The sequence below is a fragment of the Myotis myotis genome, unplaced genomic scaffold, assembly GCF_014108235.1.
Source record: "Myotis myotis isolate mMyoMyo1 unplaced genomic scaffold, mMyoMyo1.p scaffold_m19_p_1, whole genome shotgun sequence".
Taxonomy (NCBI): Eukaryota; Metazoa; Chordata; class Mammalia; order Chiroptera; family Vespertilionidae; genus Myotis; species Myotis myotis.
In genome coordinates, this window is record NW_023416313.1 from 174353486 (window position 1) to 174375855 (window position 22370).

Here is a 22370-nt window from a genome sequence, read left to right on the forward strand (position 1 = left end):
ACTTCATATCTATAATAATAAAAGCATAATATTCTAATCAGACCGGACGACCTTCCGGACAAAGCCAAGGCTGCGAGAGAAGCCTGGGTCCCGGGTGCCGGAGGAAGCCGGTGCCAGCAGCCGGAGGAATGAAGACCTACTCTTGCACGAATTTCGTGCATCGGGCCTTTAATAAGTAAATAAGCTTCACCACCTTCAAAAAAGAATGTCAACTCTGGAATCAAACTGCTCAGGTTTGAGGCTATCTCTGGCTACCTCGGAGTGTGTTATGAGAAGTTAGTGAATAGCACGGGGCACGGGGCGCACAATGAGCATTAGCAGCGTTATCATTAAAGGGGTCACCCTTCTAACCAGCCATTCAAAGTGAAGGATTAAGAGAGGTGCTTTTGGCACAGCCAGAGTGGCTCAGTTGGTTGAGCGTCCTCCCGTGCATCGAAAGGTTGCGGGTTAAATTCCTAGTCAGGACACCTACCTGGGTTTCGGGTTTGATCCTCCATCAGAGAGCATGCAGAGGGCAACCAACCCATGTTTCTCTCTCAGATCGCTGTTTCTCTCTCTCTCTCTCTCTCTCTCTCTCTCTCTCTCTCTCCCCCCCCCCCCCACCCCCCGTCCTCAGGTGAAGAATTATAAAAAAGAGAGAGAGATGCTTCTGAACCCCTCTGTTATCCCCTCCGCCTCACTCCCACCGCCCACTGCACTGATCACGAAGTGCTGCATGTGATATACACACTAGCCCCCTCCTCCGTAGGTACCACGACCCCAGCAATCAGGACGGGCATGTCTCCATCATTCTCTCTCTTCTTTAGTTCCTCCAGAATTCCCGCAGGAGGCCTGCTGAGGAGCTGCCTCTATTTGCAGAACTCTTTCATCGATAAGCTGAATAGTTACAGGACGTGGCAGTTGTAATTAGACAGTTCGTTTCACTGGAGATTGGGGTATTGTATCTTACGAGATATTCTTGGCAGAAGCGGCTCTTGCTCTCAGCACACGTTTCTTTACATTTCAAGCCCAAGCTGACCACCTGCCGTGAAACAGATGAACTGAGGAGCGAATGGGGCTGCCCCATACCTTTCCCCCAACCATTTCTTGGTGGATTTACTGCAATATTTGTTTCTTGCTACAGTTTCGCCTTCTCTTTGGAAGCTGGCTGAGTCAGAAGGAAATAAACACATGCAAGAGGGTGTAGAAAGAGCATTTGATGTTGTGTCCAGAAACCCGGGTTCTAGATCCAGTATCCAGATGTAATTGACTAGCATACATTTTAACTTCTCTGCACCACAGTCTTTGTTTTGCTTGTTTTGTTTTGTTTTTAATCTGTTAAATGAGTGATGGGTCTAGATTTGTGGTTTTTGAACATATGTCAGCCATGGAAGCCCTCCTACAAACAGAATCTCAAGCAGAAAACATTAAAACATGAAAGCACTGTTGTTTGGGCTGAAACAGGTGTGGGCAGTGGGAGTCTGCACTCTCCCCGCCCGACCCCCACCCCCAGCAGCCTCCAGGGTAACTGTAGGGTGGTGGGGCTTCCCATCCTAGCAGCACAATTTGAGAACCATTACATTTGCCTATCTTAAAAAAATAATTTCCCAGGCAGCTAAAATCTTGTTCTAAAGTGCCCCCATTGCTCTTCATTCCATACATTCTAATCCAGAGACCCTCTGTACTTTAAGAAAACCCCCAAGTAAAATCTTACATGATCGATATCTTCACGGGAAAAGACTGGAAGGAAATGCATAGAAACAAATGTCAGGAGAGTCGTCATCCCCAGGTGACCGGACTCCCACAACAGTAATTGCAGCAGGATGTTGTGTGGTTCGCACCTTTCTGCTTCACCACCTACAGCCAACATCTGAGAAGATGCTGGCGCCTCTCAAAGTGCCTGGGCCTGACGCCCACACACAGAGCCCGGCCTTCGCTGGAGCAGCCAGCACCTGCCTCCAAGACACCAACACACAGCGATGGGGGTGAGCTCAAGTCTACAGGACATAGCTCAGCAGGAAACTGTCCTGAGACAGGGTTTCCTTGAGTGTGACCCAGGGGGTATTAGTCCCAGAAATGCGTGGCTACAAATAGGAATTTGGGAGGTGGCAGGGGGAAGTCTACTCCAAAATAATTGGAGTTTGAGAACACTGCGTTTCATTTGCCTCTTCTCGAGATTAAATAAGCGGTAAGCAGTAAGAGTCTTAACATCTCTGGCCACCGGGAAGCCTGATGAGTGCCCCGTAATACAATATTTCTCTAATTTACTTGGCCACAAAACTCTCTTTTCCCCATGACCTCTATTAATATCTCAAAAAACAGGTCAGGACCAAAGACAGCTACAGAAAGGCAATTCTTAAAACCTGAATTATAAGGCTTGAAATGAATGAGGAATTACAGGACAGGAAGGGAAGGGAGGGAAAGAGACTGGTTTGGGGTCTGGAGGACTTTGAGACAGGACAAAAAAAAGGGGGACGGGAATAATCCATGATTCCAAAGGATGTCTGGAATTTCCTTCCTATCTGTGAGTGCCCTTTTTCCCAGCTCATTCCTGGTAGACAGAGGCAGCTGTTAGTGGTCCAACAGCTGATGGCCACCAGAAGGGGACTGTGGGGATTAGAAGTGACTTTGTGCAAGTTCCTTGCCTGTGCACCTTGCTTCCTCTCAATATTAGCTCACTGTGACAACCTTTCCCTAGGAAGAGCGGGAAAATGAAATGATCCTGTGGATTCAGTTCTGCAAATAACCCACCCCGGTGCCAGCCCTGTGCCAGGTGCCAGGACTGCATGGATGCATAAGCCACGTTTAGCTGACAGCCTAAGCGGGAAGGAGACAGAGTCCCTCCCTCAGGGTGCGCACAGGGTCCTGGGGGCACACGGAGGGTGTCAGGAGTCTCCTGCAGCCTCATGAATCACTCACCCTCATTGCTTCCAGGTAGAGGGCTGAGGTGTAGGAAGGGAAGAGAAAACTCCTGGCAGAGAGAACTGCAAGAGCAACGTCGAGGAGGCAGGAGAGGGAGGGGTGGTCTGGGACCTCTAGGAGCAGAATGTTTGGCAGGATGGGGAGGGTGTGGACAGACAGGGTAGGACGGATCCTGCCCGGAAGTAAGCAATCGAGCTGGTTACTGCTACACTGAGTTGCACTTGCTGATAAGGAGGGGAAGAAAGAGGAGGGAGGAGTGGAAGATGACTCAGGAGGGTGATGGAGTGCCTAGAAGAAGAGAGACGTGGGAGCAGACTGAGAAATCTGGATGCAGGAAGGAGGTGGGAAGACAAGTTCAGGCCTCAACAAGTTAAACAGCTTATATAAGAAGCCTAAGCATTGGTGACGATGATAGTGATGATGATGATGATGATGATGATGATGATGATGATGATGATAATGTCTACGATGACAACAACAGCAACAAAGATGACTGTGCACTCTCTCCTCCCTCTTTCTCTTCTGGCTGTAGGGGTTGTGCAGGGAAATGGCAGGAGGACAATGATCATAAGACAGAGTTCTGTCTTCTCTAGAGAGCCCTTGGGGGCAGGTAGAGCTGATGCAAATTTCCACATCCATCTCTGACACCCTCCACCCATTCATCCTTCTGCAGAAGATATACTGGGCTGGTCCAGCTGGTCCTGACCCCCAGCTCCTAAGGAGCCCAGGTGAGCCATCTCCCTGCAGAAGCAGAGAACCAGTACCACTACACACAGAGCAGGGCCATGCAAAAACAAAAAACAAACAAAAAAAAACAGAATACTGAGGCACCCTGCTCTCAGATGCATTATCTTCAGGGTAGATGTTGTATTCTAGTAGCACATTCCCTGGGGTGTTTCCAAAGCCAGACACGCTGGAGCCTTGTTCCAGCCTCGCTCTGGGCCAAGGCCCGGGCTTAACTCCAGCCTCCGACCAGCTCTGGCTGCTGCCCCCGTTCAGCTCTGGACAGGACCACTTAATAGGCCAGGATTGTAGCCCCAGTGCTGTGGGCAGTGAGTTCTGCTAACTCCAACCTCAGGCCCTCGCTTGCCCACTCCTGTTTTGTTATGCTCCTGCTCTTTCCTGCTGGCCTCTCTGAATGCCACTTTTTCCTGCCAAGACCTCAGGCATTGGCACATCCCAGCCCCATCTTCACTGATCCCATGGTTCATTGTCACATACAGAGGCCATCTCATTGCCACCCACACCTGGACGGGCGAGCAGGAGCTGCCTGTTTTAAAGGCTTCCCAACTTCCTCCAGAGTTTCTTCCAAAGCGCCTGGCACATCTTAGCTGCCAGTGTGAACTGTGAGTCCCCAGAGATGCTGATGGCCCTTTTCTACATTCGTCACTTTTGACACATCCAAAATATCCTCGCTCCCAACACTCCATGAGCAGCAGCCCAGATGGACGGGCTGAGGAGATGCGTCAGGTCTCTGCAAGGCCTCTGAGGGGCCCTGGGCAGGAGCTTCCTGGCTGAGAAGCATGTGCTTTCCTCCCACCCCCTCCACCACTTCAAAAGCTAAGCCAGCCACGTGGGTACCTCGCTGCCTGGCTTCCAAGCTCTAAGCCAGATTCCTTTCATAGAATTCCTCACACATTGGCTGCCCATGGCTCCAAGCACTTTGGCATCTGCCAGGCCCACTTCTGCCCTAGAGGAAGCTGCCTGCTTGGGAATCACCTTTAGTCTTTCGGGCGACTAAGGGCCCATGGGAAGGAGCTTGACCCTCTGACCTATTCAACAGCTGAAGTCAAGGGCTCCTGGGGCTAAGCTCTGTGAACGCATACATGGCATGGGTTTACCGCTGGGCTCCTAAGCCTGTTCTATTGCTTGATGAATCTGTTTTTATGCCACTATTGATTACTATAGATTTTTAAAATCAGGAAGTGTGATGCACCCAGTTTTGTTTTTCCTCAAGCTTGCTTTGGCTGTTTGGGACCTTTGTGGTTCTATACAAATTTTAGAATTGTTTTTTCTATTTCTGTGAAAAATGCCATAGGGATTTTGATAAGCATTGAACAATGAGATTGTTTTTTATTTCTTTTCCAGATAGTTTATTGTTTAGTGTATAAAAATGTGACTGATTTTTATATGCTGATTTTGTATACTGAAACTACTGAATTCATGTGTTAGGTCTAATAGTTTTTTGGTGGAATCTTTGGGGTTTCCTATATGTAAGATTATGTCATCAGATAACGGAGATAATTTTACTTCTTCCTTTCTGACTTTGGATGCCTTTTATTTCTTTTTCTTGCCTTTATTTCTTCCTCTTACTATGACTTCCAATATTATGTTAAATAGGAGTGGAGAGAATGGGCATCCTGTCTTGTTCCTGATCTTATAAAGGAAATCATTGCACCACTTGAATATGATGTTAGCTGTGGGTTTGTCATACATACCCTTTATTGTATTGAGATATGTTCCTTCAATATCCAATTTGTTGAGAGTTTTTATCACAAGATAATGTTGAATTTTGTCAAATGTTTTTCTGTGTATATTAAGATGATTATATATATGATTTTTGTCTTTCTATTCATGTGGTATAGCAATTGATTTGTGTATATTGAACCATCCTTGCATCCTAGATATAAATCTCACCTGATCATGGTGTATGATCCTTTGAATGTATTGTTGAGTTTGGTTTGCTAATATTTTGTTGAGAACTTTCGTATCTATATTCATCAGGGATATCCAATGCTTATATTCTTAACCACTAGGCAAGTTATTCTCAGAATGATATGCCACCTTGGGATAATTCAGATTCTCAGGCCTCACCAGACCTGCTGAATCAGCTGCTTTGGGGATGTTTAGTGTGTGGCTATGGGAGAATTCTGCCCTCCAATATAGAAGATCAGGTAAAACATAAGAGATCCTGAAAGGGAAGTATTCATTTAGCAGTGGCTTAAGGGCAGAACTCTGGCTGGGTGTGTTTTTCAGTCAGAGATTTATTTCCCCATTGACCTGTAGGCTGGTTTGGCTCCAGGAGCTGCCTAATTTGGGTGGCATGGCTGGCGCACCCAGCCCAGCTGGTAGAGGCAGAGACTCAGCCTAGTAGTCTCCAGAGCTGCTACATAAGGTCGATAGACTTCTCCTGCCCAAAAGAGCTGGACAAATGGGAGAGGGAGGCTGAAATCCTCACCCCAAGGAAGGGGCTTCCTCCTCTTGGCACAAAGGCTCTTGCCAAGACATGCATCATACTGCCTGAGGGAGGTGCACAGAATTCACAGAAGGGTACTAAATAGGCTGGCAATGACCTTGGTAGATAAGTACCAAAAAGTATCTGGAAGAAACTATGTTGGGTCAGACATGAAATGGAAGAGATCGTAGGTAAGTTCTAAAAGGATGGAGAAATGAAGTATTAAATGCCAAGCTCCTGTCAGACATTTCACTGAGCTTCATCCAGTTATCATATTTGCAATTTAAGAGAAAGAAAGTGAAGCTTCCAGGTTAAGTGAGCTTCCCAAGGTCACACGGCTAATAACTAGAGAGTTATTTATTAACAAATGATAGATCAAATACAGAGCCAACTGGCTCCAAAGCCAGTGCCCTTTCCACGAAACTATCCTGCCTCTGCCTCTGCCATTGTTTTCCATGGAGCCCCAGAAATTTTGGGGGTACATGCCCACGGTCTGAAGGGGGCAGACAGCCATGCCTCCAGACACAGGTGTGGAGGGAGAACATGGGTCCAAAAGAAGATCTTAGGGAGAGTGGAACAAGGATAAAAGCACATGCCCGGAAAAGGTTTGCAGTCAGGACCTAGATGTATGGATAGTGAGCTAGAGAACTGGGATTCTGGTCTTGGTTTTAATTTTTTTTAGCCAGAAAACAGCTGTGCTATAGACCCCAGGGGAGTCTCAAAGGAGATGAGGGATGCCAAGGGTCTCAGGAAAATAGGCTACAGCCATGACCTCAAGTTCTGTGAGCCTTGAGGTGACATACTGATCACATAGAGGCTCATCTTCCACATTCTATAGTCCTTCCCTCCCATCAGGACTAGCCTTTGACGTGGAATCCCCGAGATTATCTGGGGAATTGGTGACATTACTCACCAGTAGGGTACTCTGGCTGCCTTCACACCAGCCACCCTATAGCTGGGTAGGTGCCTCTACTATTATTCACTCATTGAAATACTTACCAAGCTGTGTAACAATTGTCTATTTACTTGCCTCCAGCATAGTTCTTAAAAGCACAGCTGAAGTTCTTGAAAGCACAGTCTTTCTGCAATATTAAGCACATCCTGCCACATAGTAGGTGCCTACTAAATGTGTGGTGGAATGAACGAATGAATACATGGATGAATGGGATCATTGTGGGCTCTCAGTCTCCAAGATGGAAGGTTTAGGAGAGGTCAATGGCCTGCCCTCTCAGCCCCAGCCACCACACAGGGAAGCCTCGGGGACACTTGGGGGTTGGTGGGTCAGGAACATTTCCCCTTAGGGAGCCCCCAGACCCCTGCCCTAGAGAGCATGTTCCATGTATTCACTCCCATTTCCATACATACCATTCACTTTGCCTTAAGGCGTAACCTTGGGCTGCTTTCCTCCTGCTGCAAGTGCTTGTCCTTGCAAAGCATCAGGCTCAGATTCCAGCACAGGAGGGAGTGTCCCGCGGGAACAGAGCCAGGAGTCCCAGCTCTGACTCTCACTTTTCTCTTTGCCTGATTAACTCTGGCCTCAAAAACACTTCTCTCTGGCATCTTTTATTTACTGAAAGTCAGAGATAGGACAGACTTAGGGCCCACACGCCTCAGAACCAGAGGGATTCTGGCATCTTCGCCCCACCTCTTATTTTCCAGAGGTGGAAACTGAGGCCAAGCCGGTTTGGAGGAAAAGCCAGGTCTTGACCTCTGGTACAGTTGACTCAAGGGCCAAAGACATCTCACTGTGTCACCATGGGGGTCTCAGATCCAGCTGGTCCAAACTCCTCACTTTCCAGATGAGGATTTAGGCCTAGAAAGTTACATGACTTGCTCAAGATCAACCAGGACAAGTTAACTAGGGCCTCACAAAGATCTGCCAACAGTCACATGTAATCCACCAATAGCTAATAGTCCTGTGTGTCTAAGGCCACACTGTCTCGGCAAGCAGATGCTGCAGACCCAAACACTAGCGTGCTCAGCTGCTCGCCTCGTGTGACACGCCTTTGCTTCAGGCTCTGAGCTCTCTTCCAAGTCAGCACATAAAGGCAGTTCAACACAGCCACGCTCTAGACCAGTGGTTCTCAACCTTCCTAATGCCGCAACCCTTTAATACAGTTCCTCATGTTGTGGTGACCCCCAACCATAAAATTATTTTCGTTGCTACCTCATAACGTAATTTTGCTACTGTAAACAATATGTAATTATATATGTGTTTTCCGATGGTCTTAGGCGACCCCTGTGAAAGTGTTGTTCGACCCCCAAAGGGGTCTCGACCCACAGGTTGAGAACCGCTGCTCTAGACCAAGCATGTCAAACTCAAAGGCTAACACAGGCCAAATAAACAAGGTTTAAGTTTATGTGGGCCGCAAAAAAAACAAAAGCTTCAATTTTCATAGAAACATAGGTTTATTTCGATAGAAACATGCTCAATACAAAGGGCTGAAATAAATGAGTAATCGTTAGCATAAAATAATAGAACATTTTGCCGAAACCAGTTTGGCTCAGTGGATAGAGCATCGGCCTGCGAACTGAAAGGTCCCAGGTTCGATTCCAGTCAATGGCATGTACCTGGGTTGCAGGCACATCCCCAGTAGGAGATGTGCAGGAAGCAGCTGATCGATGTTTCTCTCTCATCGATGTTTCTAACTCTCTATCTCTCTCCCTTCCTCTCTGTAAAAAACCAATAAAATATATTTTAAAAAAATAATAGAACATTTTAATAAAAATTAAACATTTTTTCTTGAACATTAATTTACCAGACAAACTGAATAACTGCACAAATTAATAAGTGTAACGCAAATAAACCTATTTTTCTTGTTCTCCAAAAGCGAAATACTTCCTGTTTCACACACCAAACAAGTCAGTACAAGACTAATGACATGGCCATTGGCTGCTAAAATATTCGCTGCTTGTATTAGTGGAGAGAAATTGTGCGCCTGCACGCAAGGCTCGTAAGGGAAATGAATGCAACACGATTATAGTAATCAGTCATTAGCGAACGTTGTAGTTAGTTACTAATAATTATGTATAACAGGATATTGTAAAAATTAAGTTACAAAATTTGTATTAAAATGTTTCTTACATACTGTTATATTGGCCGGGCTGCAAAAATATTGGTTGTGGGCCGCATGCGGCCCGCGGGTCACGAGTTTGACATGCTTGTTCTAGATCTAGACCTTGGGAGCGCAATTGTGAAAGACCTATTTCAATGACCTCGTGGTCAGCGAGCCTCCAGCGGGGTGCTGACGGCCTAGCAAAGGATGTTTATGAGTCTGTCCCAATGGGCGACTTTAACATCCTGGACTGCAGAGGAGCTGCTCTTGTCATGAGGCTCAACTCAGTCACTTCCTGTGACTTTAGTCAAGACACTTATTCTCTCTGAGACCCAGTTTCCTTTTGGGATAACGACTTGTGGGGGCATTATGAGGATTGAATAAAATAAGGAATTCTGAGTTACTAGCAAAAAGTACATGATAGCCGCATAAACAGCCTTTTAACCTGCCATACCAATTCCACCTGCTCCCCAGCACCCCGTCATCACCTTTAATGAGAATGTGTGGGTCTTATGGGTTCTTAGGTCGGTAATAATCGTGGCTGACACCCTGTGGGGGACTGACTTGTAAGATTGCTTCAACTCCCATGTCAGCAAAACGACCTCACCATTTAACCAAGTAATTCCACACTAGGTGATTCATCCTGGTGGAAATAATTCTCTGGGAGGAAAAACTCTCTGCTGAAGTTCCTTGCAGCTCTTTTTATGAGGGTGAAATATTGGAATCATACTGCTTGTCCCAGAGAGGGAAATGGAATCATAAATTACAAAACAGTCCCATATGGAATATTACTCAGCCTTTAAAAGTGACGAGTATGAACACTGTAGGCATATGGAGAGATTCTTATTATGTAACGTGGAATGAAAAAAAGCAAAAAGCAAGCTATAGCCGCACAGTTACGTGAAAAATACATTTGCTTCTGGATACAGGAAAATAAAAAGCCAATCCATTTGGATGACGAGGATGTGAGTGAGTGTATTTTTTAGCATTTTGTTTTCTGTTGTTACTTCGCTTTTGTGCACCAACTATGTTTTTTAAAGAATAAGGAAGAAAACCTGATACTTGCTCCAAAGGCTACTGAGCTGTAGGCAAGTTTCATTTGTGGAAGAATGCCTGGCACAGAGCAGGTACTCGGGAAGTGTTGGCAGAAAGAAGAATGAATGAGTCGTCCTAGGAACTACGAAGTCAGTGCTGTATACGCACGGATCGCAGGCCTGGCCACAGCAGCCTAGGTCAGAGCTATGGCTGTGTTTATCTCAGGTTTGTCCCACCCTGAGCAGAGGCCCTCTTCCCTAGTCCCAGGTCTGAGGATATTTTCAGTAGTTGAATTAATAAAAGGAAATCAACACACACACACGCACACTCACACACGTTAGCAATTTACAGCACGAATGTGAAGATATTTCACAAACAGCTGGGGCATATTAATGCTTGCAGCTGCTTTCTTAGGCACCTGTGTCCCCAGCTGCAGCCAGCACCTGGGGGTGGAGGGGGTGGGATAGACATTGAACTGAGCGGAGGCCCCAGCCCAGGCAGCCCAGGAAGAAGACAGGGCCTAACTCCTGGAGCCTCTGCTGCAGAACCTTTGGCTGTCTCCTGTGCCAGCTCATTCATTGCCTGCAGCCACCCGCCTAATGATGTCCTTACCCAAAGAAAATGAAATCATTTGTTCTTGTATGAACTATTAGGACCCCTCAAACCTGAGGGCTCACTTAGGAATAGAGAAATCATTGCTGCAAGGAATGTCATATTAGAAACGTAATGGCTGCACCCAGCTTCTTCTGACTGATGTGAGGAAGCTTTGCTGCCTCGGGATCTTGCTGTCACACGGAGAGAACCCCAAGCCTCCCCAGCCTGTCACCTCACTTCCCAGGTGACACGGGGCTGACTCCCTCAAAGGATTTGACCACTTACTGTAGTTAATAGTCTCTCAAAACCACCGCCTCATCCCTGATTCTTTTTTTTTTTTTAATTTATTAGGGTGGCATTGGTTAATAAATTGTATTGGTTTCAGGTGTACAATTCTATAACACATCATCTGTATAATGTATAGTGTGGTCGCTACCCCAAGGCAAGTCTCCTTCCATACCCCTAGATTGTTATCATTGGTGTGTCTTTATCTCCTCCAAAGACACGAGAAAATGATGATTTCAGAAGACGTGCCTGGGGAGGGAGCTGCTCCTACTGAATACCATTGCAAGAAATTTCCTTACTCATAACAGAATATTAGGTGTCCTCACAGCTCACTCACAGACTTGCTCTGAGGCTTAAATGGGTTAATACAAACAAGACTGTTAGAAAAGTCCCTGGCACAGAGTAAGCCCTCAATAAATATTAGCTTAAAAGGTGCTGAAAGTCAATCTAGATATATATGCATATAAAAAGAGAGATAAATAAGATCACACCTAAGGAGCTAATGATTCTACTTTCAGGAATCTATACTAAGAAAATTGTCATAGATTCAGAGAAATATTTATGTATAAAAATGGTCATTGGAACATTGTTTGTAATAGAAAAAAGGAGAAACCCGGAAACAACCTAAATGTCCAACAAAAATGGAACAAGTAAGCAAACTATGCCACTTTTCAAAAGCACATTTTTGAAGAATTTTAATGCTATGAGAAATAATTATGCCAGGTGAAAACCATTCACATAATATGGTCTCGGTTATAGACACTCCACGTAAGTACCCATGAAACAAACACCTGTATAAGAAATGCTTGGGAGGAAATACTCACAATATTACTTGTGTGGTTTTCTGAATAGTGAGATTCTTTATTCACTTGGGCATTTTTCAGATTGTATACATATGCCTAACATGTACTAATTCTACAAGTAAACAAATTAAATATTAAACATATACAAGTCTATTACAATACCACCAACACAACAATATAAAGATACGGTCCTAGACTAGCCCAGCAGCAGCGGCAGCGGGGATAATCCTGATGGCCCCGGGAGTTGCCAAGCGGACCGAAAGGGCATCTCAGGAAAGCTTCCTAGCTTGAGAAATTACATGGATGAATGATGGTGTTACAAACCACAATAGGAAATGTAGAAAGAAGAAGAATGGGTTGGGAGGAACCAAAACCAACCCAGTTTGGCCTCTCTGGGTTTGCAGTGTCCCCAGGTAGACATGCTCAGCCAAGAGCTGGCTCTGTGCGGAGCTAACGCTTGGGGGAGGGGTTTCGGTGTGGGTGTGAGTGTGGGTGTGGGCCATAGCAGTGAGCTCTCAAAGCCGTGGAGTGGCTGAGGAGGATCCAGTATTCTGTGTTCTGCAACAGGGACAACCAGACAGTCATGGCGGCTCAGACACGCAGGCTCCAGAGCTCCACTCCTTCCACCCAAAATGTGACCCAAAGTGGCCCTGCCTCGCTCCATAGCGAGGCTACTGCTGGGTTACAGTAAAGCACCTCGCAGAGATTCACTGTGACGTGAATGCAGTTTGGCACTGCAGCCACTGCTTCCAGTGTGGCCTGGAGACCACTCTCAGAGTCAGCCACATGAAACTGGCTGACTGTGTGGGAACGATGCTCAAGAAATGGCCTCTGCCTCGCCCGGTGATCTTTTTACAGTAACCCATAAGGAAACTATTTTGGGTTTCAGGGTCAGGAGAGTGTGAGCAACTAGACGCCATGAATCCTACAACTGCTCCTGTTTCCCTTTTTGCTTTGGCCAATAGGAAGCTCAGGATAAAATCTGTGGCCCATCTCCAGCAGCCTGCGAGGATCACATACTGTGCGTGTTAGGGTGCTAATCTATTTACATTTTCTGTCGTTGTAAAGGTTGTACTGCCTTTATTTTCTCTTCATTTCTATTTCTTCTACCATGAGTTTTTGTGAACTACTTAAAAAAAAAAAAAATTCTTCTATGTCATGCCCATCCATTGATTCCTAATCCTCCCAGCTAAATCCAGAGTAAATACATATAAGACAGAATTGGCCCTGTGAGGGCAAGTGGGGTAAATTTTCGCAGAAAGGGTTTCACAGATCAAAAATGCAAAGTGCTGAGTGCGCCACTCTGTCCTTATTTTAACCACACAGGCCTACGTAGCTGCTGATTATATGCCAGACACCAGAGAGACGTGAGTTTGAATTCCGACTTTGCCACTTATTGGCAGTGGGATTTGGGGTGAAAGCCTCGTCCTCCCAGAGCCTCTGTCCCTATCCCCTCGCCCATATGCCTACTGTCCTCCAGTTACTCTAGCTGCTGACGGGCTGGTCCTAGGGTCCCTGGATGGCAGGATGGAGGATGGCCCTCCCCACCTCTGTGTTGGGTCCTCCTAGGCCACCCTCCATCATCTCCCAGGAGAGAAGCGGTCATTCTCCTGGAAATGTTCTTTGGGGGCCCCCACAGCTGCGTCTCATCACTGTCTCCAGCACCTCACAGGAACCCCATTGGCCGGTGTTCTTCAGAACCTTCGGGTGGTCCCAGAGCTGGCAGAGGTGGGAGAGAGGCCGGGCTAAGCACCCTCCTTCCTCTTCTTTTGCAGAGCCGTTTGCAAGGAGAGCTCGAGCTGCTAGAAAAAATGAAACGTTGCAGGAGACGAAGACCAGATTCCTGCTCTTTGAAGGGGCGACTGATAGGGGCTGTCAGATTCAGCTCCACCGCGCAGACACGCTACAGCAGTGCGGCTTCAACGCCTCTCTGCCGCTGGTGATGATCATCCACGGGTGGTCGGTAGGAAATGCTGACACATCTTTTTTGCTCTCTGCTCTTAACATTTTCTTTTTTTTTCCCTCCCTCCCTCGTGTGCTCAGTTCTAATAAAAAGATTGGGAGCTGGTGATAGCAGCTTCATGCATAATAATTTTTGTAAAGCACATTCTAATTTTCCGAGTGCTTCCCCACACTCTATCTCAGTGATGATCTCAATTCCATGCGTAAGCAGGGAGGGGAAACATCATTATCTCCGCGTTTCAGGTGATAAAATGTGACTCAAAGAGGTCACCCAGCACATGAGGGCCCACAGGGGTTGCGGTCCATGCAGGTGAAGCTGCATGACTCGCAAGAGGAGGTAGGAAGCCAAGGACATCGTCTCTCAATGAAATGTGGTCTCTGTCACATAACAATCTAGAGATAGGTAATCCAAAACTGGGCAAATGGGAAGTCCTCAAGGACCCAGCTCATTGCCTTCAACGTGGCCCTCGTCCTCATAAGTCCCAGACGGCAGCTAGAGCACTAGCCATCACACCTTTACTCCAGATAGCAAAGGGTGCATACAAAGGAGTCAAAGAGCAGGGTTTTTTTTTAACAACTTTATTGATATATAATTCACATTCCATACAATGCATCCATTTAAAGCAGCGGTTCTCAACCTGTGGGTCGCGACCCCTTTGGTGGTCGAACGACCCTTTCACAGGGGTTGCCTAAGACCATCCTGCATATCAGATATTTACATTACGATTCATAACAGTAGCAATATTACAGTTATGACGTAGCAATGAAAATAATTTTATGGTTGGGTCACAACATGAGGAACTGTATTTAAAGGGCCAAAAGGTTGAGAACCACTGATTTAAAGTATACAATTCAATGGCTTTGGTATAGAAGAGTGCTTTTTTAGGTAGGCCTCCCGAAAGCATCTGTGAAGTGCCTCCAGTTGCATCCATGGGCCATACCTAGATGGAAAGGTGGCTGAGACATGTGTAGTCTCTCAGAGGAAGTGTGGTCCTTTAGTGATGCTAAGAATGCTATTACCATGGAAGAAAGGAAGAGAATATTGTGGGCAATAACTGAAGTCAAACTAAGTGAGGCCTTATCTCCAAGCGGGAATTCTGACTCCCTGGTTACCAGCCCACCCACAATTTCAAGCTAAATGCACAATAAGAAACTTCCAGGAGTTGGGGGTCTGATTTATGACTTGGAAACCTTCCCCTGCCATCCAGTTGGAAATTCTCCTGAAACCCTCATCTGTCTGCTCTAGAGAACAAAAGAGGCCCATCTACCACACCACTCTTTCAACACGCATTCTCCCAGAGCCTGCCACGTGCAGGCTAGCAACCGCACATGAACCAAACAGACCCCGTGCCTGGCCTCCGAGGGTAGTAGGGAGTCACATGATGCCACGTGGGTGCAGCCATGAGGTGGGGTGGCTTCTATTGCCATTCCAGAATAGCACAGAGGCTCCTGCAGCAACTCCCCCCCCCCAGGATTTAAAGGGGTCCCCGTAGAGAAATGGGGGTTGGCAGTGAAAGTGGTGGGGGACTTTTCTGCCCCTAGAGAAGGGACCTAACATAGATTGAGGCCCAACCAACTGAGCTACCTGGCCAGGGCTGGGGAAATCTTTACTAAATGAATGGATCTTACCCCGGGGGAAATGCCAATCCATCAGCTTTGCTCTTAACCTCTGCCAGCAAGCCTTCAACCACACCTTCCTTTTCTCCTCTTCCCAGACATACCGGACTTTCCCTCTGTCATCTGCACCTCTGCCCGTGCTCTTCCTTCTAGATACCGCCCCCCTCAACCACCACCACATCCATTCTTCTCAGAGAACTCCTAGTCATCCTTTAAGACACAGCATAAATGTCTTTGCTCTGTGAACCCGTCAAAAGTGTCCTGCAAATTGGTTCTCAAACAAGGTGCATACATAGAACAATTCCCCATAAATATTTATTGAGCCCCTTCTATGTTCTGGCTCCTGGTGCTAGTCCCTAAAGCAAGCAGGATGCAGTGAGGGCGGGGGCAGGAGGGGGACCTGGGTGGGACTCAGAGGTACAGCAGAGCAGGCATCAGGGAGGGGCTGGTGTGGCAGCCGAGGCTGGAAGGAGACGACCGCTTTCAGTACCCTATTGACACAAATGTTTCCATTGTTTCAAGGCTGGGCGAGTCCTAAAATAGGGAAATGCTGACACAGTGGTTCTCAGTTGGGGGTTGGGGGTTGGAGGTGGTAGCCCCCAGGAAGTATTAGGCAAAGTAAGGAGAATTTTTGGTTTTCATAACTGGGGACAAAGGGTGCTGCTGGCATCTCGGATGGAGGCCAGAGATGCCGCTCAACCTCCTACAGTGCACGGGACAGCCCACAGCGTACAAGCATCTGGCCCCAAATGTCATTTTCGTGCTGTGGCTGGGAAACCCCTTGCCAAGCCCTTTCTCTTGGAGAAAAGGACCCAGCGTTAGGCAAGAGTTGGAGAAGTAAAGTGGGTGAATAGGGAGAAAGAGGACATCAGTGCCCCTCCTGCTGATACTGACTGCCCTGTGGGCCCACGGCAGGTGGACGGCTTGCTGGAAGACTGGATCTGGCAGTTGGTGGCCGCGCTGAAGTCCCAGCTGGCCCAGCCAGTGAACGTGGCCCTGGCAGACTGGATCAGCCTGGCCCAAAACCACTACGCCATCGCCGTCCGCAACACCCGTCTCGTGGGCCAGGAGGTCGCGGCAATTCTCAGGTGGCTGGAGGTAAGACCTACCCAGCCTCCCTTCCTCTCCCTTCCTCTCCCTTCCCCTCCGAGGCCAAGTGCATCAGCTGGTCTCCAACCCCAGCCCAGACAGGAGAATCTCTCTGGCACACTCGCAGGAATGGAAAGGCCCGGGACCGAGACCACTTGCACCCCATCCCCACCCACTATTCTTCTCCTCCCACCCTACCTACTATTCCTTTTATGTTCAGCCCTTGGACACGCTAAGGGATCTAAACACACCCTAGCAACCACCTACCCCCCCACACATGAACAGGTGGGGTCGCTTCTGCAGGGCACTCATATCCAGGGAAGATGGGCAGGCAGGCGGCAGCAGCACCAGGCAGGGCCCAGGCCGCTGAGCCTGAAAGGAGGGAGGATGGAGTCCGCAAGGGGAGGAACCAGAGTGTGAACGAAGCGGCTCGTTTGTGATCAGGTACAAAGAACAGGGTGGGAGCCTGAACAAGCTGCACCCACGGAGGCCTATATCCAGGCAGCAATTCCCTGCCTGCAGCCTTCTCCCCTGCCTTCCAGGAATCGGCTCCGTTTTCCCGAAGCAACGTTCATCTCATCGGGTACAGCCTGGGCGCGCACGTCTCGGGGTTCGCTGGCAGCTACATGGGCGGAAAGCACAAGATTGGGAGAATTACAGGTACCCACGCCTGGTGACTAACAACTGTCGTCTCCAAACCGCGTGGGGCACGCACATGCTTTCCGACAGTCTCACAAAGAGCACGCCCCACCTCCCGGGCGCTGTGTTGGGGTTCACGGGAGGACTGGGAGCGCCGTGTGAAACGTAAGCACCGCCATAGGCAGCTGTCCCGAGAGAAGGCGGAAGTCACAGCCTCCACTCCCACTGCCTTCCCTCAAACAAATGCCTCGCCTCGTCAGGACAAACAGGATCAGAAAAGTAGACCTTCTGTACATTTTTGTAGCAGGAAAGTTTCTTTTTCAACCTATAGTTTAAAAAGCCCAACGTGAATCAGTTAAAAAAAAACCACAGCCCTACCTCCGCTGTAACATCAGCTATGTTGGTGCCTCAGTTTCCACATTTGTGAAACACACTGGTCTTACTCTGGGACCCATTTGGATTGAGGGAGGAAGCTCTGCTCCAAAAACCTCACCCCAAGCTCTATACCAACTCGGAAATTGTGCCGCACCAGCACGGCCAAGGGTTGGGGGAGCCGTGAAGGATTTAGAAAAGACAGACAAGAGAATGAAAGCTGGGTCTCAGTGAAACGCTGCTTCTCTGATGGAGAGACAGCGACAGCGCCCACAAGCCAAGTCTTTATTTGATAGCCAGGTTCTACGAGGCAAAGTAAGGGCGTGGACAAGATGTTTACAATGTTCTAATCTACTCAATTACGTGCACCTGAACTCTATCAAGCCCACGTTACTCAGACACGTGGGGCCACGTGTTCGGACCATAGGATCAAGCTTACAGCTACAGCTGTTGGCTATAACTCTACTGGGAAGGCTCTGCCCTCCAGGCTGGACTTGTACGTGGCCATGAGAGGACTGTGCCCTCTCATCAGTCCGAGGCTTGAGCCTGTCCAAACATTGTAGCTGCTCTCCACAGGAAATAGTCCTGGATACCCAGGAAGAGATAAAAATATGCAAGAAGGCCTCCCCTCCCACTCCTCAGGCTGCCCCAGAGTCACATCAGGAAAACACACCTGATCAGACGGTTCCCCAGCCACGCCCCCGAGGCCCAGGATTCCTACAATGGCCCAGGCAAGGCCTTCTCAGTGCAGTGTCCCCAGAGCCCCAGGGTCTCCTCTGGCAGTTCCCTTCCGGTAATTCTAGGCTGCCAGAGCACCATACTTTCCTTTTTTTTTTTTTTTTTCAGAGTTAAGTTAGGGTTTTTCTTTTTTTCTTTTTAATTGCTTAAAGTATTACAAAGGGTATTACATATGTGTCCTTTTTTTCCCCCTGCCCTTGACAGTCCCCTAGCCTCCCCTATCCCCCAGTGTCTTATGTTCATTGGTTATGCTTATATGCATGCATACAAGTCCTTAGGTTGATCTCTTACCCCCCTCCCTCCTGCCCCCCAACCCTCCCCGGCCTTCCCGCTGCAGTTTGACAATCTGTTTGAGGCAGCTCTGCCTCTGTATCTATTATTGTTCAAAGTTTATAATGGTCTCTATTATCCATGAATGAGTGAGATCATGTGGTATTTTTCCTTCATTGACTGGCTTATTTCACTTACTTTCTTCCACTTTACAAACACGCAGTGGCCTCTTGTGCTTCCAGGCCTTTGCATGCACTGTTCCCTTTGCCTGGAGTAGCTTACTGCCACTCATCCACCCAGCCCTAGTCTACCTCAAACTCCTACTCATCCTTCAAAACCGAGCAGGCTAACCCACATTCACAGGCTAAAACAATCCAAAGGAAATGTAAGATGAATAGCATTGCTATGACCTTTCATTTTAAGAGTAAGAACATTTTTAGCAACTACTACCTACTGTTATCATTACTTCATAAAAGACATTTAATTTGTAAAAAGATAGGAATAATGGCAGACATGTAAACCAAGTAAATCTGTCGTTATGAGAATCCTTTTTTTTTTTTTCATCTTGCTGGTGACTGGGAGGCCTGGTCCCCAAACCAATCACTGTGCCCCCACAGCTGTGATGTAACACTCAGTAGCCTGGGTGTGAGCAGGCCCTCCCTCCATAGAACCGGACCTAAAGGCTGAGCCAGAACCCCAGAGGCCGCATCAAGCCCAGGACCCGCTTCATTCTGGGCCTTATTAGCCAGGGCCACACGTCAGAGGCAGCTGATTCCCCTGTTGACATCTTGCAGTCAGCCTGATGGAGACAGGAATATAAATCACCCAGACAGTCTGTGTGTGACTGCAGAGTGCCGGAGAACAGGTACGCCCAGGCCTCCTGCCCGCTCCTTCGCCCCCAGCAGGGATGAAAGCCAGGGCTCCGGTGGGACATCACAGGGCCTTCCAGAGAAGGTGAAGGAAGGAGAAAAAAACCTTGCGTCCATAAATGCTCCCCACCTGGGCTCAGCCGGGAGCTGCCACTGGCCTCGGGCAAACGCGGCTGGCCCTGGAGTCCCAGAGCTTGGGCAGTCCTATCTGCTCACAGTATTCTCACCAGGGAACGTGATGTCCCGAGGCTGGGCAGGACAGTCCAATGAGATGACATGAGTGTAGGAGAAAAGCCAGCTTGTTTAGGAAAATTATTGACGACATGCTGGCAAATAAATCCGTGTTCGATGTGTAGGCAAGAGCTACTTACCAGGAGCACAGTGGGTTTTTTGTATGCAAACAGATGCTCCTGAAAGTAGCTTGAGAGGCACTTAAAACTGATTTGCTTAAATAAATCAAGTATTCCCTCATCACCTGATCTCCACCACTGCATAGCTCCTGCAAGCTGCTTTTCCCCACAGATAATGCGCAGCCTGTGTTCAATTTTCAGCACCACGAAGTACTGGGGTTTTACTGCGCAAAGGTTGTGGCAAAGATTTCCTAGAGAAAGATTAGGCCTGGGGATTTTCTTCTTCCTGCTACTCATGAATGTGTAACAACGTGAAAAAGCTGAAAAGAGCACTTCCCCTCTCCCTCCCTGGTGCCACTGAACCTTGCCCTTGCTCTCCGTCAGGGTTGGACGCCGCCGGCCCTATGTTTGAAGGAGCTTCTCCCAACGACCGTCTTTCACCAGATGACGCCAATTTTGTGGACGCCATCCACACCTTCACCCGGGAGCACATGGGCCTGAGTGTGGGCATCAAGGAGCCCGTCGCACACTATGACTTCTACCCCAACGGCGGCTCCTTCCAGCCTGGCTGCCACTTCCTAGATCTCTACAAGCACATCACCAAGCACGGCCTAAATGGTGAGGAAGGAGACACGGCCAAGAGCACTGGCCTGCACTCCCTATGCTTACACGGGGCTTCTGGATCCAGTGGAATCCACCCACTGTGTGGATTCTGGGAAGCTTTTGGCAAGGATAGAGGGCCACAGGTGTGTGCTCACCAAGTCCGTTCAGAGGGGGGCTTGTGGCAGTGAGTAAGGGCTGGAGTTCCCCCAGCAGCCTCTCCTCTTTCAGACAGGGGTCCTTGGAGCCCAAGCTCTGAGGATGAGCTGAGGGCACCACCAGGAATCCCCACCCTGACCCCAACTCGGTGCAAAGTCTCTCTAGGGTAGTGGTCCTTCTCAAAGTGGAGTCTTGATGCCTGTGGCTATTCCCCCTTCTCCAGACCCTTCCTCGCTCAGGCGGCTCCCACTGTCCTGGCTCCCATGAGGATCCACACAATAGACGGGACTTCGTGACCCCTGGTCTCTCAGAGCAGGAATCCTCCTCTCACCCGGTGAGGTTTCGTCAGCCGGTCCTCCCGGACAGACAGATTCTTCCTGTTCGAAGTTCAGCTCTAAATGCGTCCTCATGACATCCCTTAGCTCGGGGCAAGCACCGACTGTGCCGTCATCTGGCTTGTGAGCCCACATCTCTCTCAAATCCAAAACATTAACAGGTACATTGATAACAGGCACAGGATCAAAAAACAAAACTGACAGCAAATACCACACTTTCCATAAACATTTCAAATTTCTCGTTATTACAAAATATTATCCTAATTAAAGCACGCCGGCTCACTGAAAGCCAGCTGGCGACGCCCACCGCGGCACACCACTGTCTCACCCCGATCATCCGACACCGCTGAGAACACGCTGTGAGTGCGTCACCACCACCTCTCCCATATCAGGAGGACCTTTACATTCGACATTATCTCATCTTGGCCGGACGCCCAGCCTTCCAGCCGCCCACGCCTGAGAGAGCCTTCTGGGCATTTCCCCTGCCGTTCCTTACATCCCTGGAGTCATCGCCCCTCCACGCTGCCTGTCCATCCAGCCCTCCTCCCAGGCCCACGCCTCCCGGAGTTCAGCACTGACCTCCAGGATGGCACTTAGTAGCTAGCAGCCAAGGACATGCCTCCCTGAACAGTGAGTGCTATTGGCTCTTGTGTGCTAAACTCCAAAGTGATGGGGCCAAGTCAATTTACTTAGCTTTACTGTCCTCGGCCTGGTTCTTCTCCGTGTTCTTTATCCTTGTGTTGGAAAGTGATCCCATTCTGGGGTGGTTCTCACCCCCAATCCTGGGCAGAAGCGAAGTTGATCGCTGCTTACCATCCTCACCGCCTGGGTGAAGCCAGGTGAGCTCGAGGGAGTTGCTGAGTGTCTTCACTGGTAACAGCTGCCTCGAGGAGCTGCGTGCAGATGCAGGAGTAGAGGCAGGAACTGTGTGAAGATGCGGGGAGTGGATGAGGGGGGCAGTTGCTAGGGACCAAGAACCAAGGTGACGGCTCTTCGGGAAAGAGCTTTGGGCAAAGTTCCCTGTGCTCCACCTTCCCATTAGGTACTTCCCATGCCTGGTGGCGGCTCCTCAACAATCTTGGAGCATCATTTACTAAAGATTAGGTTAAGATTTGGAGACTTCAGGGGAAAAAAACAAAAGGTAGCGAGGGGTTAGGGCCGTGAGGACCTGGTCCCTGGGCTGTGTTCTCTGGACGCCCATCCCCCAGCTGGTGTCCCAGGCCAGTTACCCAGGGACACAATGGCTGTTTCGGGGCAGAAGGGAGACCGTCAGAGGCCTGGGCTCTCAAAGACCCTTCGTGAGCCATTACCACACCCAGCCCTCATTTCCCTCCCTTTAGTTAACAGTGGTTCTCAACCTTCTGGCCCTTAAATACAGTTCCTTATGTTGTGACCCAACCTCAAAATTATTTTCGTTGCTACTTCACAACTGTAATGTTGCTACTGTTATGAATCGTAATGTAGATATCGGATATGCAGGATGGTCTTAGGCGACCCCTGTGAAAGGGTCGTTCCACCGCC

The 22370-nt window shown here is 48.5% G+C and overlaps 1 protein-coding gene across 1 annotated transcript in view; it reads left to right on the top strand.

Annotated features, from left to right (window-relative positions):
• LIPC (lipase C, hepatic type) overlaps positions 1-22370 on the top strand; it is a 125468-nt gene that overhangs the window by 76266 nt on the left and 26832 nt on the right. The window contains exons 2-5 of the mRNA XM_036302869.1: positions 13625-13812; positions 16344-16526; positions 17060-17177; positions 20140-20373. Coding sequence (XP_036158762.1) covers positions 13625-13812; positions 16344-16526; positions 17060-17177; positions 20140-20373 — 723 coding nt within the window. The remainder of the gene's footprint in view (positions 1-13624; positions 13813-16343; positions 16527-17059; positions 17178-20139; positions 20374-22370) is intronic.